Source organism: Penicillium bovifimosum (assembly GCF_028826915.1).
Source record: "Penicillium bovifimosum strain IBT 22155 chromosome Unknown utg000003l_segment0_segment0, whole genome shotgun sequence".
Lineage (NCBI taxonomy): Eukaryota > Fungi > Ascomycota > Eurotiomycetes > Eurotiales > Aspergillaceae > Penicillium > Penicillium bovifimosum.
Genome location: NW_026622712.1, coordinates 2,267,727 through 2,286,038, shown reverse-complemented (window position 1 = coordinate 2,286,038; position 18,312 = coordinate 2,267,727). Strand labels below are relative to the sequence as shown.

General features: G+C 50.0%; 4 protein-coding genes across 4 annotated transcripts; 2 read left to right on the top strand and 2 right to left on the bottom strand.

The window, feature by feature from the left end:
* Positions 1 to 2,556: 2,556 nt before the first annotated feature.
* N7515_003910 (Beauvericin nonribosomal cyclodepsipeptide synthetase BEA1) lies at positions 2,557 to 6,596 on the bottom strand (the record flags this gene model as incomplete). Its single annotated transcript, XM_056664654.1, has 2 exons — positions 2,557 to 5,059; positions 5,086 to 6,596. The coding sequence occupies 2 exons, from the start codon at positions 6,594 to 6,596 to the stop codon at positions 2,557 to 2,559; spliced, it is 4,014 nt and encodes a 1,337-aa protein (XP_056523711.1).
* A 2,305-nt stretch (positions 6,597 to 8,901) lies between these two features.
* Positions 8,902 to 10,189, bottom strand: N7515_003909 (fungal specific transcription factor domain-containing protein; the record flags this gene model as incomplete). The annotated part of the gene is made up of 4 exons (XM_056664653.1): positions 8,902 to 9,291; positions 9,355 to 9,619; positions 9,681 to 10,095; positions 10,147 to 10,189. 4 exons carry the CDS (start codon positions 10,187 to 10,189, stop codon positions 8,902 to 8,904), a joined length of 1,113 nt encoding a protein of 370 aa, XP_056523710.1.
* Positions 10,190 to 11,193: 1,004 nt separating this feature from the next.
* On the top strand, positions 11,194 to 11,905 carry N7515_003908 (interferon alpha-inducible IFI6/IFI27 family protein; the record flags this gene model as incomplete). The annotated part of the gene is made up of 3 exons (XM_056664652.1): positions 11,194 to 11,322; positions 11,365 to 11,566; positions 11,655 to 11,905. The coding sequence occupies 3 exons, from the start codon at positions 11,194 to 11,196 to the stop codon at positions 11,903 to 11,905; spliced, it is 582 nt and encodes a 193-aa protein (XP_056523709.1).
* A 3,645-nt stretch (positions 11,906 to 15,550) lies between these two features.
* On the top strand, positions 15,551 to 16,309 carry N7515_003907 (uncharacterized protein; the record flags this gene model as incomplete). Its single annotated transcript, XM_056664651.1, has 1 exon — positions 15,551 to 16,309. One exon carries the CDS (start codon positions 15,551 to 15,553, stop codon positions 16,307 to 16,309), a length of 759 nt encoding a protein of 252 aa, XP_056523708.1.
* Positions 16,310 to 18,312: the final 2,003 nt, after the last annotated feature.

Sequence of the window (18,312 nt, the reverse complement as noted above, 5' to 3'; positions counted from 1 at the left end):
TAGCAATTCTTGTATTACATGACCAAGGCTATTCTGTATCTTTGTGTGCTAATGTTGAATCAGCAAGGTTTAGCCACGATCGCATGCTACTGCCTTATGAGAGAGACATATGCGCCAACTATTCTTCACATGAAAGCGAGGAGACTACGACAAGAAACCGGTCGCAATATACAGACGAAATTCGACAAGGGCCAAACTGGGAGGCAGCTGATCGTAACCTCCATTGCGAGGCCAACGAAAATGTTGACACAATCTCCTATTGTGCTTATCCTGTCTCTCTACCTCGCGGTCATTTACAGCTACATGTACCTGTTGTTAACAACCTTCACTGAAGTTCTGGAGAGCCTATATGGCTTCAATTCAGGTGAAGCAGGGTTAGCTTACCTAGGATTCGGTGTTGGATACTGCTTCGGCCAGTTCTCCGTCGGCCCTTTTTCAGACTGGTACGTGAGGAAGAAACAGAAGATCTATGGATCAACTCAGCCAGAAGACCGCCTGCCTCCGTTACTTTTAGGTTCCTGTCTAGTTCCCGTTGGTCTCCTATGGTACGGCTGGTCGGCTCAAGCCCAGTCCCACTGGATGATCCCAATAGTCGGCACAGGATTTTTAGCCATCGGGATGGAGTTTGTTTTCCTTCCGATTCAGATTTATCTAATTGATGCATTCCCCATCTATGCTACCAGTGCAATCGCTGCTAATACTGTGGTTCGGTCATTGTTCGGGGCATTAATCCCTCTCGCTGGAAATCCACTCTATGCTCGGTTGGGACTAGGTTGGGGTAACAGTCTTCTGGCATTCATTGCTATTGCATTTGCGCCTTTCTCTGTTTTTTTGGTCAAATATGGGGCCAAAATCCGTTTGGATTCAAGATTTCAGGTGGATCTATGAAATGTCGAACTTTTTGATATCGTCGCGAGAGAATGAGAAACCAATTTCGCGGGCGGATACACTTGACTGTGATGAAGGGTGTGGGTTACGAGCCAGAAAATTTGGGGGGATAGCAGGATGAAGGAACGAGGACGACAATGAAAATCTGCTCCACGGGCAGCGAGTGTGAGCAGACTCAGGGAAGGGAGACTAAGTAGTGCTATACACAGGCTCCCCTTGAAGTCGCTGTCCAAAGCCATATCCATTCACCAAAAGCTAAAACGAAAATTTATCTACGTGCACTTGTGCCAAAGCAGACCATTATGCCATGCAGCAGTGTCAAAAAGAACGAGATGTTAGTATAAGCAAGAGACATAGAGCAATACATCCTAAAATTAGTTTCTATTGGGATTGTTCCACGTGATGGCCACACTGAGCCTACTGGAGGAGCTTCCCCCGCAACTGTCTCACGGGAGTCAATTGCTCGTCTCCGTCAGTAGCTTGTCATCTCTCACGTAGTCAAATCTCATTTTGTTTAGGTCCTTTGCCTACGACAACAACACCAATAAGCCTTTATCACTCTCCCCGCCATGACGCTCGGCCAGTCTAGCAATGTCACGCCTGTCCCACTCAACTCGGCACGGCCCCAAGCCCACATTTGGGAAACAATGAGCGCGGCAGACCGTGCCAGCTGGCTAGGATAAATACAGAGAGAATGGACCAGACATGCTGAAATGGACGCAAGAGATCGGCCACCGCCGAATGAGACTTCGCATGACCTGCAAGATGAAGATATCCTCGAGGAAAACCGAGAGCCGCCCATTGACTTAAAACCATTTATCGACATATTTCGGGTGTCCCCTTGCACTTCTTGCCCGCGTCTATTGATGGAAGTTGAAGACGACCGAACTCGTACGCTTCGAAGAGAAGTCAGTCACCGAGCCAATCAGGAGGACAGAGCTTTCAAGCTGACCGAGCCGGGAGGCACGATAGGCTTCATCGCGTTCTGTCTTTTCGTGACAAAGCACGCGCGCTCCGGCGTCATATTCCCGTCCCAGTTAATCCATGCGCAGCTCACACTCAAACGGAGTAAGACGGACCGCCGCCTCGAGGGGGTTCGGGTTATTATTGCAAAGACAGGAGACGGAGCAAGAGTGATAATACTTATACAACCTATGAAAGGCCCAGCTACTATAGTCGCAGAAACTCGTCCTTTACGCACTTTTATAGCCATGTCCACTTTTACCAACGGCTAAAGGCTGCTAGTTACCTGGGAATGAAGGTATGGTTTCTGGGAGTGCACGGGCTCCCAGAAATACCATGTCGTAGTACGCATCGATCTTAAGCTTCTCTGTTTCCCATTCCAGTAGTGTTCGAGAATTAGACAAGGTGTTCGGATGGTTTAGCCCAAGTATTTGTTTTTGCTTGGCCAAGCAATTTCGTAGCAAATTGATGCTTCCTCACCGAGCTTCATCTTGCGAGTATGTATAATGCACGTCGAGCCACTCAAAGGCGGCTTCCTCGCATTCAGGGGAACCTCCTCTTTATTTCCCATGTACGTCTCATGCATATCCTTGACAGGGTTTCCCGAGCTACAGTTTCATTATTGTGAAGAATGAAATCAATATCGATTGCTACTAATTCTTCTTGGATAAACTCAGCGCTTACGCCCATTCATGAAGAGCTCGGTCAAGAAGCATAAGAATCAAGACTTTCAACAACCCAGCGGCAGTGCTCATTAATGAGCGCGCTTACCCGTCCTACCATGGCATCCCCCAAAACAGCTTGATGGGAACAAGGGAGAGAATGTGTGTGAAGCTTAGGACAGCGGGCAGCCCACCAGTTTGCCGCACCAGCCACAGCGGCTTCAGGTGTGATGAGATAGAGACATGCGCCGTGGTGTTTGGGTGATTGAATAGAGCTATACATCAGCGGCGCCACCTTGTTGAAATGATTGAGAACGAAGTCTTCTTCGTTTTGTCCAAATAGTTGCATGGCGTACGCCACTTCATTCTCGTTTTCTTTATCAAAAGCCGAGATCTTCACGGGAGTGTAAATGGCGGCGTCTAAAAGGATCAGAGAGGCAGGGTTGATCCCATATCGGCGCCGCCACAGGGAAGCCATCTCAAATGCTATCAGACCACCAAATGAATAACCACCGAAAATCACTGCGTGGCCCTCGGGAATCTGTTTGAGCACATCTTGTAGATAGAACTCTGCCCATTCAATCACAGAGTTGGGGCAGTCGGGTTTTCCGAAGAATGGATCGTGAAGAAGGAGGACGTCAAGAGCTTTGTCCAATGTCTCGACCAAAGGTAAGAAAATGCTGCCCTGACCCCAGAGGCCGTGAACCAACACCAAAGTCAATCGGCTGTTCGGTCGGGAGTGTGTTTCCAGATGTGCAGGAGCGTTTTGAGCGGAGTTACTTCTTGTCGCGATTATCTCGCTGAGACTAGCTGGCGTAGGCGACTGCATCAAATCATAGACCCAGATCTTGTGGGTTAACCGCTTGTTGAGTCGAAATACAAGCCCTGCGGCCAACAAAGAATGGCCGCCTAGATCGAAGAAGCTATCTGTAATCCCCACGTCAGTCCCAAGCATGCTTCCAAACTCTTCGCAAATGATCCGCTCCACATCATTTCGCGGAGGAACATGGAGGGTAGACGTTTTTCTACCATGCGCAAGCATATGGGAGTTCTCTGTAAGGACTTGGCGATCAACCTTTCCATTGGCGTTGATTGGCATCTTGTCAAGAATGCGGATGACCGACGGGACCATGTAGGACGGCAGCTTGGACTGCAATTGTTGGCGAAGCTTGCCCGCCACTAGCGAGTGTCTAGTATCCAAGGGCGGGTCAGTGTCATATAGCTCTGCGTGCCCGTTTCTGTGGGCTTGACTTTCATCCCCGTCGCTTCCTAGCTGGCCTGTCTCACTAGCACTCTGGTTCCCGAAGATCGTGACGAAGCTGACAAGCTCCGGGTCCTCACCCTCTGACTCCCGGACCAGTACCACCGCATCGCTTACGGACTCATCCGCAAGCAGCGCATGTTCCACTTCAGGCAGTTCGACACGATGGCCTCGAATCTTGACCTGGAAATCCATGCGGCCAAAGAACTCGAGCTGGCCATCTACTGGGCGATATCGCGCATAGTCACCGGTCCGGTAGGCCTTCATCGACTGCCCATTGATGGTTACTTGGATGAAGCGGTTGCGGTTTCTCTCTGGGTCGGTGTATCCCCGTGCCACGCCATCTCCTGTAACGACCAACTCTCCTATAACCCCCAACGGGACGAGGCGTTGATGCGGATCCATGACATATGCTCCCGAGTTACTGACTGCCCGACCGATCGGGATGCCATTGGGGGAGCTGCCGTTTCGAGGTATGCGGTAGATGGTACTCAAGCTGGTATTCTCAGTCGGGCCATATGCGTTGATAAGACTGCCTCTCACAAGCCGAGCTGCCTTGATTGCATCTTGCATACTTAGGCGATCCCCAGCAGAAAAAAGGAAATTCAGTTGACTGAAAATAGCAGGTGTACTAGCCAGGCATTGCTTCAAAAAGGCTGGAGTAAATAGAGCAGCTCGAATGTTCTCTTGACAAAACACTTTTTCCAAAGCGACGATGTCCAGCATCGTCATGGTATCTATGCATACCAAGGTTCCTCCATTGAGTAAAGAGCTATAGACCTCCCAAGTGGATGCGTCAAATGCAATATTGGAAATATGCGCCACAGGAGCAGTCAAATCTTGATCTGCCACAACATTGCTATGCTTGACCAGCCGTACGATGCCGCGGTGCTCGATCATGACTCCTTTCGGCCGACCCGTAGACCCGGACGTGAACATCACATACGCCAGGCTGGTCGCAGAAGGTCCATCGGTCGCAACGATCGCGTCGTTTGCCGGTTCCACAGTCTCTGTAAACTGGCCCAAAGCCTCAGCAATTGGAACGAAATCGACATCCTCAAACTGAATTGCTGCGGTCGGTATATCACATCCAGTCAGGACCAACTTGCGGCCTGTAATAGAAGATAAGATCGTCTCGTTGCGGGCCTTTGGCACCTTGACATCGAGTGGTAGGTAGGCTAGATTTGCCTTGAGGATCCCAAGGAAGGCAACAACCGTCTCGCATGACCGAGGCGCAAACACGCCGACAAGGCTCTCGGGGGCGAGTCTCCGCCGTCTTAACCAGCTAGCCAGCTAGCCAGCTCGTCGGACTTCTCGTGTAGCTGGGCATATGTTAGCTCAGTGGTCGAGTCCTTGACGGCTACCTTGCTAGAAGAAATGACGGCCTGGCTACGGAAAACATCGACGACACTCGAGTCGCGCGGATAGTCTGTCCGTTCAACTTCAACGAGCCCCATCTCGTGAAGCATCGAGTGGCCATTGCTAAGAGCCAATGAGGCAATCGGCGTCTGAGGCTCCTTTAGGCCCCGCTCTAGTAACTCATAGAAGGTTGAGACCAGCGAGTTGATTGTTGCTGGCTCATAGAGCTCTGTCGCAAAGAGAATGCTTCCATCCAGTTTATCCTCTCCCTGAAATAGGTGGAACTCAAGGTCAAACCGCGATGTCGGCACGAAAGGCATTCGCTCTACTTCCAGATCCTCTAAAGTAAAGTTGTTAGAATTTCCTTCAGAGTGTACACTGAACACCGTCTGGACCACTGGGTTTCGCGAGGCGTCCCTGGCTTCCGACTGCAGGTCCGCAACAATCCTTTCAAAGGGGACATCCTGATTGGCATGTGCATCTGCAACGGTCGACCGGATCTGCTGCACCAGGCTTCCAAATGAATCCCCTTGCACTGTGGATCGGATGCACTGCAGATTCACAAAAAAGCCAATAAGGCCTTCAAGCTCTTGTCGGTTTCGATTCGCGATGAGGGTGCCAATCGTCGCATCCTCGACACCCGTCATACGGTAGAATGCTGCTCTAAATGCCGCTAGGAGAGTGACAAAGGGGGTCACCTGGTGGGCCTTACAGAAATGATGCAGGCTTTGGTACAGACTGCCTTGTATGGCTATCTCCTGCACGTCTCCTTTTCCGGATAGTATTGTCGGTCGCGGGTTATCACACAAAAGTTCGGCCGGGCGGCTTCCCTGTAGCTGCTTAACCCAATACTCCAGCTGGCGCTGATGCTCCTCCGTCTGCTCCTGTTGCTTTTGCCAAACAGAAAAATCCCGGTACTGGATCGGCAGGGGATCAATTGTCGACAGAGGATCCTGCCCTCGGATTGCTGCGGAGTAGAACGTTGCCAATTCACGCCGCAGGATGTCAAGCGACCAGCCATCCGAGATGATGTGATGCATAACGATAGAGAGCACGTGTTCTTCTTCGCCGAGTTGGTAGATCGAGACCCTCCATCCTGGCTGGTCTGCCAGATTGAAGGGAGTTGCCCAATCTCGATGTAAGGCCTGGAAAAGGCTTGTTTCATCGTTGATGGGTATGGTGGTGGCGTGAAGGTGTTGTGCCTTTGGTGGCTGCACTAGCTGTACATCCACGCCAGCTAATTGATCGAAAGTCGTACGGAGCGACTCGTGGCGCTCTTCCAAGGCAAGCAACGCGGCATTCAAGGCAGCGAGCTGAAGTGGTCCTTGCATGCGCAACGCAAGTGGAACGAGATACCACGTCGAGTCGGGGTATAATCGGTTCAGGAACCACAAGCGACCTTGCGCAAACGATTGCTCGACCGGGCCGGCATTTGTATAACGGCAAAAAGCCTCAGGCTTCATTCTGTCCGTCAATTTCATGTTCAATCGCAAAAAAAGTCCTTCAAGACGATTTGAATCTAAAAGATCACTAGTATCACCAACTTTAGGTGATAATATCGCATGTTAGCTTAGGTGTAAATTCAAAGCCCAGCGTCAGCTACTAACATCCTCTTCTTCTATCTTGCGACGATCTTGATCTCATTTACTTTGAGATTCTTGTGTCAAAGAGGAACCCATTTCCTGGTGGGGGAGACGTGGCACCTATGAATAAGATCTCAGGAGGTAAGCTTACCGGGTCTGGTAAGCTTACCAGAGCAGGTAGGCTTTGCACCTGGAGGTAAGCTTACCAGAGCAGGTAAGTACACTGGGGGTATGCTTAGACCTCGCCAAAGTCCCAGTGACCCGCCAGTATGTCAAACCTGTCCATGCGCGGTTCGAGGGTCCACTTTCAAAAAGAACCCCTCGTCCTTCTGAACCATCGTCCGTATCCCAGCCTAATCCAGCAATAGTCCCTTCTACTTTGACTCTTTCCGATCCAGTACAGCCGAAAGATCAATTCCAAGTTGGCAAATTCAAGCGCTGCTCCAGAATCCATGGCCGTCGTATGAGGCGATAGTGGTGGCGATTTCCAAGGACAGTCCATCTTTCTCGTCCGGCACACAGAAAGCAAAGTGGTGCTCGTCAATATTCACTTAAGTGAAGCAGCAGTTCCCGTCGGTCGAGCCACTGTTGGAAATTATCTGTCGGTTCTCTCGTGCCATTTTCTGGGTCTGACGGGGTGCTACTGTTGGGAGGGTCAAATGTTTTTGGTCTGGGAGCCAGTAGAGCTCTCGGTTAGTTACACCCTCGCATCGAGGTTCATTATCACTGAGGGGGTAGTTGTAGCGATTGTTCGGCCGATAAGTGCTTGCCTCAGGGTCAGCAAAGAGAAAGCGAGTGGCGCTCATGCCTAATAGTACCTTGAAGGAATTTAATATCTGGGAAGTCGCGGAAGAGCACTCGCTGCCTTAGGTGCGGACATCTTGTTACTCAAAGTGTTTAAGATCGATGGGTGGGAAGCCCTGAAAGTAGCTGTTTGGCCGCATGGGCACAAAATGACGGCAGTCGTTTCACAGTGGGAAGTGGAGCGTAGTTGCCAGATCGATGCAGCAAAGATGGACGCGGCCACACTGAGCCTGTTCGCTTTGGCTGAGGTTGTGGCAAGGCTGGTCATCAAGGACCCTCCACAGTAATCATAGAGTGCCAACGCCAAGGATCTGCCTGAAGACCCAAAAGGTGCATGCAGTCCACCGGAAGAGCCGTTACGCGAGTTTTGACCGCCTAGTCCTTTCCGGATCGCGCTGACCAATCAGAGCAATTCTGGGGGCAATTCAATAGGGACCGAACTGAAGATGCTGGTGAACGCGGCTAACAAGACTGCTTATCTATCTCGAGTCATTCAAGCGCATATGACTGCGTTATGTTGCGAGAGACGTTGTTTCTGTTGACAGCCTAGGGAAGTTGATCGAAAGATATGGATTTTTGGGCATGTGAAAGTCTTCATCTATATGGGTATCAAATGAACATGTTTACTATCCTGCATAATGCATGCTCTACTTTGTCCCTATCCAGCGGTTGGCATTTGTCTTGTGTTGAAATGGACGTAGTAAGCGCGAGGTAGAATGTCCGACGTTGTTCGTCTTGAGCTTTGGGCACCAAATTCACAAAAAACCTTGATTGTTTGGAATACAATTGATTGGCGTCGTTATGGCTCGATGGGATGGATCATCATGGATGTCCCGCGTGCAAACTCGGTTGGGGCTGCAACAGAGATGGCAGATTCTCACCTGTCGACCCAAGGATATATATAATGAGTACACCCCAACTTGAGGGGCTAAACCAATGGCGCCCTGAATCCCCCTTTAAGACCCCTGGAGGTAAGCATGAAAAAGTTTCAAGAGGTAAAAACGCTTCATTTCCATTGTCATAAAGGTGTTGCGATGATCACAAAATGATATATCCTATTACGGGGTTTCAACTTGAGACACGACCCCTTTGACCGGGGCTCTACGTCATGATAAGATAGAACCGTCAATCGCCACTCGCACGCACGAGAAGACATGAAAGCACACTAAGCTTTGACCGGACTTCGCATCCTTTTGCGATCAAGAACGCAAACAGCTGGATTTTGAACAAGTTTCCAAAAGACGTGTTCACCTACAGCACCAACCGCAATGTGAGGTCAAGACGTGTCGCCACCCCCTTAGAACCATTTGACCCTCAAATTTGGATAGCGTCAGCGGTATTCATTCTCGACTAGGTGCTTTGAATCGGTTCGATGAGTCATTCAACTAGAGAAAGGGCGCATCTCCTGTTCCCAGTCAAAATCTTCCATCAAAGCCAATAGCTCTATATCGTCTGTACATGGACCCGCCAACAAATCGTTTTCTTCTTCCCTAGCAACGTCGCACCCAAGCATGCTCGAATCAGTTGTATTAGGCGTAAGGACAATGTCAAGGACCTGCCGAATGAATGCTAACCCTTTCATGCATGTGTCGTAGTCCCCTTCTCTACTTGGGAAGAAAGTTTCTAATTGTGCAGCGAAAACACTGAGCCGTTGGATAATTTCGGAGCGGGCGAAGTTTGATTCTCTCGGGTGTCCGCCCCCAGATTCTTGCGAATGGCGGAGTAGTTCTTTCGATAAGACGCCAGCAGCTGGTAGACCGATGTAGCATAGCTAGGATAACGGGAGTCAGCGGAAATACAGGACCACGTCCCAAACATTAAATGGACCACTAACATCAAAGATGGTGAAATGGCTCACATTCCCTGCCCGAGTTTGCTTAGAGACTATGTCCAGTAACAGCACTAGGATTTCAAGGGATTTTTCGATCAGCGAGTTGGATCCGTCTCCTGCGCGTTCCACAAGCATCTGACAAAGGAGAAAATCTTGATACAAAAACTCAAGATGCAGAGAAGCCGCCGAGGGATGTTCGTTTTCGGGAGACCAACGCAGGAAAATTGGTAGGCCGAGGCGCATATGATTCGACTCATGACGGATCTCCCTGCGCAGTCGAGGAAAGTCAGATGATAGAGTTGTTGCAAAGTACAGAGTGGAAAACAGACTCGATCTTATGCATCAAATTGTCCATCTCACGACTGAAAGACAATTCCAGAATCATCTCTCGATAGATGTTTGAAAGCATAGAGACACGGGGCTTTGCACCCTCGGAGCCGCCCCGACTATCCCAGCCATTAGCGTCGAGCCGCTGAACCACAGCATCTCGAGTAGAGGCATCGGCTAGGAGATCCTCCCAGCCGATATCTAGAGGGATATGGAAATTGCAATACCGCCGGCAGATCCGAGGCGGCCGACCCAGGAAAGTTGCCAGTTCTTTATCCATGGAGTACGCTGCTACCATGGTTCTCTTGCGAATCTCGGACAGAAAGAATGGGGCTCGTTCGTCGACTTCACGCTGGTGAAGACCAAGGGCGAATACTAACGTTGTAACATCTCCTAATCTCTGCCATATCCTATGGTCTTCAACGCGGTGAGTTACAAGTTTCGGAGATGAGCATATAAAACACTTACCAGTAGAGCCGTGCATCTCTAGCATGAAAGAAATATGCTGCATTGTTGCCCAACAAAGAGGATCACTAATCGCACTTGCGCTACTGCAGAATTGCAGACACATATCACTGACCGCCACTGTAATCGTTCGCAGTTCTCTTTTGTCTTTTCCTGGCAGTTCGTCCCCCCTGAAGACGGCGTCATCGGAGTGAATGTGATAGGTTGCCGTGCCCAGCAAGGCAAATATGAGTCCAATAGTGTCCCATCTTGGAGCTATAATTGAGATATACTCCTGCAAGTTCATCACCGCCTGGGTCTCGACGGTTGTAGCGGTATTTCGAAATATAACCTTTGACCACTCTAATAGACGGGCATGCCTGTCCTCAGTGGTCGCACTTTGAATAGCGTGATGATAAGACGTTGCCAACGTCTTTAGGGTTTCTCGGGTGATTTGTGGACCAAATATCCACCCCTCATAAAGAGAAAAGCGTCTCTCAAGTACCTGTGCAAAAAAGGGAAGCCCGTCTAGCAATGACAAGATTTGAGCTCCTATTTCCACCTGTTTCGGGTCAAGTGTTTCAGCAGTCGACCCACAGAAAGAACCAACCCGCGGTCCAGGGCTTAGCTTATTTTCATGGAAATACTCAAAATGGCTTGTCGGAGCCAAAAACCTTGGCCGCGCGAATGAATCGGTGCCTCTTGCCGTAGTTTGAGATCCAACCCCACGACGAGAGACTGAAGGCGACAAGGGAACCCAGTCGAGAAGCTCATGGGACGATAATGAATTAGCAGAGGTTTCCCTACTCTTTGCCTGTCTACCCGTTGTTCGACTTTTGGTGAGAGGAGCGGGGTGGTAGATACATTGGTCCGCTCGATGACGCGCAGTGCATCGGCTACACACCGGGGTAGAGTGGTCGCACCGCAGTTTAGATATGCGGCATGGCTCGCATGATGACAACATTCCATTTCGTCTGTGAGCTGCCATGATAAGAGAACCTTTTTACACGGACAGTTGTAGGAAATAGATTAGTGGTGGCAGGCAGGAGAAGCGAGCGGTTTGTTCACGTGATGGGTCGCTCCCCGCCTTGTGACCAAGAGCAAGAGCGCTTTGCAGGGTTTGCATCTCTTTGGGAGCCTAAGGCAGAATTTACCGGAACTGGCAGGCCTCACACTACAACAAGCAGCGAACTAGTCTATGTAAATGACTGTTCAGTTTTCTTCATACTGACTGGAACGTAGTATTTACTGTACGCGCTAGCCGAAAAGGGTCTAACTTCTATCGCTGAAATACGGCAGGCAGCCAACTGGGGCGCTCAAAACCCTATTATAGCTACCTGCGCGGTTGTCGGCACCACTGGTGCCGTTGTTCTCGCTGTCCCTGGCCTCGTAACAGCCCCAGTTCTATCGAGTATGGGTTTCACAATAGGCGGCATCCAGGCAGGTATGTGTAATATTGCAAGAGAAATCAACAGAATCAGTTCTGTTTCCCGCGCCCCGAAGCTTGAACGACCATTCTTTACGAAGTATAGGTTCTGCAGCCGCTGCCGCTCATAGTTGGATCGGAAATATTGCAGCCCGGAGCGCGATGGCTATAGGACAGAGTGCTGGTGCAGAAGGGAGTGGCCTTGTAGTTGTCAATGGGGCTGCCCAGATGGGGGGTGCCAGATCGTCGCCGAATGTCATAAATATCGTGTTAGTGATTTTCTGCGGTGGGAACCCTGTTTGCCTTGAGACACTCCACGGAAAGTTGGAAGATGTTCACAAAGCCTTTTCGAAGTGACTTGTTGTTTTTGAGATTCTTTCGCACATCGAAATCGAGGTGCAAGGATATTGTCACTGTCCTTCACCCAAAAGCCACCATCGATTCTCTCCTGAGTAAGGTCGTACACAGTCTCGCCCCGAAGGATCAAAGAAATTTTCATTCGGGCCGATATAAGTCCTTCCAGGCGCTCTCCGCATGTACACTGGCTATAAGGGTCTTTTGTCCATGGGCATCTCAAGTTACAATCGAAGGATTTAAAACTCCCAGAATAATAATATAAGTCTTTTAGTGGTAGAATAGTGTTACGGACCTCGAGGGAGCGCGGGGGCCGCCGATATTTGAGGGGCCACCGAGAGCCAATCATTCCCCGGACGCCAGGCACTAGCGTCATCACATGCGTTCCGGTATACTTGGGCATGCCCGGGAGGGCCCCAAGAAGACCACTCCAACAAAGGAGCCAGAAGCGGCCTGCAACTGACCGTCCCAAACAATACTCGTCTATATGATGGGCCGGTTAACGCGATGCAGACAAGGGCCGCCACCGCACGTGACCTCGGGGTATACAGTTGGGTATATCACATGGACTACGGGAACAACTAACTAGTCCAGTATACCACCCGCCATTCCCAACTGTAGACCACACCACGGAGGACTGGATATATAAGGACACTCATTTACCACCATGTACTTAGTTCTTCGCGATCAATCATACATTGTTACTTGGTTACTACCTTCAGTACTTTGCACACTTCACAGTTCACCTTTAAGACAACCCAACCTACAAGTAGGGGAGCTCACTCTGTGGTAACACTTAGTGACTGACTTACTTGGCGCGCACTACTGGCACGTCCTGCAAGATACTCAATAGAACCCGAGCCCGTGTAAGGCTTAGCACAGCAGCGGTACGGTTGCGAGATACTCTTGGGATCCGCAGTGGAACTAGGCAAGTATAGCCCTAAGGCAGCTCTACTCACAGTGACCAGTAGGCACCGCGTAACAAATAGACGGTATTTAGTGATATAAGCTGGTAGAATAAGAGTTATAATCTTTCGATCTACCTATGAGAATTATACCTAAACGAGAGATAAAGCAGAATATATGAGTAGAATTTTACTTATAGAAAATTGGCAGGCATATACCACTGACTTAAACATATATCTTCAAACTGTTACAGCATTATTTGATAAGTTAATAAAAATACCACACAACATAGTATATTTCGATAAGGGATTTATTGCAAGTTGTATTGTATATATTATAGTTTTTTATATACTCAGATATTTCAATAAAATTTATAGAGTAGATTAAAACCACGATTTTACCTCCTAGAAGTTGGATTGGCGGTGCGGGTTTGCTGGAGCGTTTTTTTATGCCTTCGAATTTGACGGCCCACTTGGTTTTGAGTTATTGGTCAAATATCCGAATCTTTGCTTTTTTTTCATCTTGATATTGAGACATCTCCTCAGTAAGAATCCCAAGGTCGTATCGGTTCTTTTGGGTACACGACCTGCATTGACAGGCCGCCGTATAGTAAGACCATTTGCTACACATGTTCGCGCATATATTTGCAGGAAAATATCACCACAAGCAATGAACGGTGGCTAAGCTTGACATTTCTGCGACAACTAATTTTTTGATCACCGGCTGCAAATCTGTTCTTGTCCGTTAAACTTCATGCTTTCTCCAACCAGTGTCTTTGCATTATACTCTTTGCCCGATTTAATCACCTCATCTTTTTGCCGCCCGCGAATTATTGCCTGCGTTTTAGATCCCGCTTATTATCACGCGAGTGAGACGTTCCTAGGATCATATCCGGCCCCAGGATCCATACCATGATTCCTAGGCACGCTCTTGGTCGCTCCTAAGAGATCAAATCCATAATTCCTAGGGAACCTACAGGTGCGCGAATACAGAAATCTTTGGTAGATGCAGTTCGATCCGTTCAATCATGTTAATTGGATGCCCTCAATAGCACCAGGAACTACAACAAAAGCATCGGTCATGGTTTGGCTATACTGTAATAACCCATGCTGTCGTTTTGAACCCCATTTCGCCCGTCCCCTTCAGCACCATCACAGCTTCTCAGAATCAACCAAAATCCGCACACGTGAAATCCAGCACTGCGCTACCTAGTAAGGTCGGAGGTTGTTGTCATTGGTAGGGAGACGAGAAGAAGTCTACATCAGTAACTAGTTTAATTTTTGACAGTGTCGTTGAGGAGACAACATTATTGAACCCCCCCCTTTCGCACGATGACTGCGGTATTTCCACCATTAGCCGATGTCACTGCGTGCTAGCCCTAAATATGCATAGTGGAAGAGGACTGGATAGACCGATGGCGACAATTGGGTGCTCATGGACCCGACTCCACACGCCGCGACTCGTTCGGCCCACTCTGAGGTTGCGCCCAGGCTGCGGGTTCTAGGCCACCAGGCTCAAGTATGAGCCTAAGAAGATCATCAGTGCAGGACTTTTGTCATTGGACAGTTGCAAGAGGGCGCAGCACCTGCGCTCACATGAGTTAGTAAATCACCAATCAAATACTCGAATAAAGCCATTCAAGAGAAAGAGGCATCGAGCAATTCGGGCACTTGTAGAACGAGCGCACTGCATTGGGTCAGCACTCAGTGAGAAAGTAGTTGACTCCACATCGCTCAGAAAATGCTCCCCAAGAACCCAACGTCCTCTTCATGGCACATGTTGTGCAGAGGCCAAATAATACTGATTTCACGAGCTGAAAGCGAGGCAACAGGGTTTCAGCCACATTCCCGACCGAGAGGAAAATAGTGAGACGATTGGGGTGTACGGTGAGGCCGGATTGACCAGCGAAATTTCAGATGCGCAGCGACGAGTGCAAGGAAGGGGTGGAGAGACAGGGCAAGCCGGGTCTTTCGCGTGCGGTGTTTTCGCTATTGGTCCGCATCACCGAGACGTGCGTGCGAAAACTCGTCGTCTGGGTTCAGAGAGACCGGAGAGACCGACGATGACGACAACTGGGCGCCACGGGATTCGCGACAAGGCAACGGACAGTCGTTCTGCGACATCAGGGGCTGTGCAAATGTAACCTCAGATGGGGCGGGTGGAGCGGGGCATGCGGCATCGAAGATAGTATGCCGGAACTTTGCAGATGCAATGGAGGCTGGTGGAATGAGTGACGCTCAACGAGCAAGGCGCTCTAGCAGAGAAGGCGACCTAGATAGCTTCGTGGCACGGTGTACTGTCACACCCTTGGAAAAGAGTAGGAGGGAGCATCGACACAAAACCGAACGATGCGGCTGCGGGCTGAATCATCCCAGGGGTTCTGCTCCTGGTATGGCAGCCCATGCCGGCCAGAACGAGCTGGGCGTCGGATGGAGCGGCATTTTCGGTAAAATGAAAGGGGCAGTGCGTCGGGCTAAATGCCAATGCGTAGTGGTCGGCGGAGGCGAGAAAGAAAGAAAGAAAGAAAGGGGGCGGCGATGGGTGCAAGATAGAGGGGATGGAGAAAGGAAAGTGGGTGAGATTGGGTCTTTAAGTCGGGAGCATTGAGCGGAGGTTACGTGACGACGTATTGAGACGCTAAACCCAAAACGACAAAACTAACCCGATACAGTAATTCACAGGTCCGCCGTTTACAACCAACATATATCACCCTACCACAACTACACCAGCACCACTGATCCCATGTCACCCCCCAAACCAACCATCATCCTCGTGCATGGCGCATGGCACGGCGCATGGTGCTGGAAATTCCAGATCCCCGCCCTCGAGGCTCTCGGCTACGCAGTAGAAGCCGTAGACTTACCCTGCACCAGCGGTATAGCAGGCACAACGCAATTCGACGACGCAGCCTACGTACGCTCCGTCGTAAAATCCCATTTATCTGCGGATGAGCGTGTCGTGGTCCTGGCGCACTCCTACGGAGGACCGATTGCGAGCGCGGCGATCAAGGGTTTGGCAGATCAAGGTGTGCTGGGTTTGATTGCTTTGTGTGCCTATGTCTTTCCCGGGGGCATGGATCAAGGCGCTGTCATTCGGGATATGGGTGGTTTACCATATGCGACGTGGGATGTGCCGAGTGAAGGTCTTTTCCTCGTCAATGATCCGCGCAGTTTCTTTTATCCTCCTGATGTGGCGGCGGATGAAGTCAATTGGGCAATGCCGCGGCTGAGGCCTCAGAGTATGGCTGCGAATATGGGTATTGTGCCTCCGCAGGCCTGGGAGGATGACTCTTATGTTGGCAGGTTGGGGTACATTAGGTGCACCGCTGATCTTGTTATTCCAATTCAACTGCAGGATGATATGGTGGCCGGTGCAGGTGGCCTGGAAAAGTGGGTAGTCCACACCCTAGAAGGATCAGGCCACAGCCCTTTCTTGTCGCGACCACATGAAGTGGCTGCTGCAGTGCAGGAGATTGTTGATGTTTTCGAAGCCAAGATGTGACGGGGACACGGAGTTGTACGTTCGTCCCGAGCCGATCTTTCATGTACTGGCCTTGAGATTAAGAGGAATTGTCTGCTCGTTCAGTCCCAGAGAGTTTTGTTCGAGACTGAATGCGACTGTGATATGTCAATAACAAGTAGGGTACGGTATGCATGTGGGCTTCTGAGATGAAGGTATTGGTATGATACCCGAATAAGGGCCCTCCGAGCCACAGTCCTTACGGACGGACAAAATGCTATATACATGGAGAGCAGTTGGTTCAAAGAGGGAGAAGCTAGAGAGCATGTACACTATCCAATACCCTGGCGTGGGTGTCGAGTTCAAAACGCGTTTAGTGAGCTTCCCGCCAACTGGCAGGCCTCCAGCCCACTGGCAAGTCTCACGCCAACTGGCAAGGCTATTCTTACAAATTGCCCCAATACTCCCACTACGACACGTGTCTCTGACATGATAGGTATGTGATATTATACTTTCCATAGTAGAGCTTGTCCTTGTGTAAATATACGGAGTGGAGGAAGACTGCGTACAAGCTCGAAACTGGATGTATTGCTGAGTGACTCGTAGTACTCGTAGGAAGTCAGGACTGGAACTAGCAAGAAGAACCCCCAAGACAGCAAATGAACACAAGTCCTGTGACTGAGCAAGTGTGACTTGGATAGGTCCTCAAATTCACAATACCCATCCTCAGGGTATAAATATCTCCTCCTCTCCTTCTCTTCCTGTTCCTCTTCTCTTCTCCACCTCTCTTCCTTTCGTCCACACTGCTTGTCTCCTCCCTCTTCTCATCCTCCCTCTTCTCATCCCCCACTTCTCCTCCCCCCTCTGCTCTCTCCTCTCTCCTCTCTCCTCTCTCTGTCTCCTGTCTGTGCGTGCGACCCTCCTCCTTCGACTCAACTTTTCGTTGTCCCACACCTTCAAGTTGCTTTCACTCAACCATATTCAGTCTCACCGTGGCGGGCTTCTGCCTTAGGACAATCGGGAGACTGAATATAGCAACCGCAACCACCAAACCGCGACTACATCCACCCACCTATGTTCAGTCTCACCGTGGCGGGCCTCATGGCTTCAGGACAGTCGGGAGACTGGATATAGCAACGGCAACCGCCCAGCTCTCCACTCCATTACCTCCAACCACCTATGTTCAGTCTCACCGTGGCGGGCCTCGTGGCTTCAGGACAATCGGGAGACTGGGTATAGCAACCGCCACTACTCCACCACATCCGCTTGACCACCTCCATTCCCCTATATCCAGCCTTGCCGTGGCGGGCCTCTTTGGCTTCAGGGCAATCGGAAGGCTGGATAGGGAAACCTGCTTCACTCAGTCCACTGCCACTACTGAGGCCTTCCCAATGCCGCGCTGCCATCGACCATCAACCCCCTCGACTTTCAGTTCCACCTTCCATCAAGAGTATCCTCCGCAAGGCCTTCAGACCCTCTTAGCCTTTCCAGAAACAGTCAACTGTCTCCATCTTCTCATCGACAATGAACAACCATTTCCACTGCCCGCTATGCCTCCGCATGAAACCTCTTGCAATCTTATTCTTACTCTACGGTCCCTCCAATTTCGCCTTAACACCAATATCGTATCCGCGACCATCTGTCACTAATTGCAATCCGCCTATTCATCAATTGACCTTCCCATATTGGCTCTTACACACACCATCATATCGATTTTCTCCACATGCTGTCTTCCATGCCTCCTATCATAGCCATCTTGCCATATCCTTCGTCTTCAACCAACCGTCATTGACCACCGTCCCACAACCAGCCGTTCAGGCCTCATTATCTATCACCATGCGCTACTGAAACTAACTTCCATCTACCTTTCCATCCTGGATCCTCCATCTACCTACCTTTATCCATCAGAAACTTGATATTGCAGTCGACACATTCGGTCATGGCCCTCATGATTATCATCTACAACTCAGCATCGCAACCAACGAGCCTGTCCACTCGAGCGTTAAACCACCCACCCTGTTCTCAAAATGGAAATTCCCTCTTGG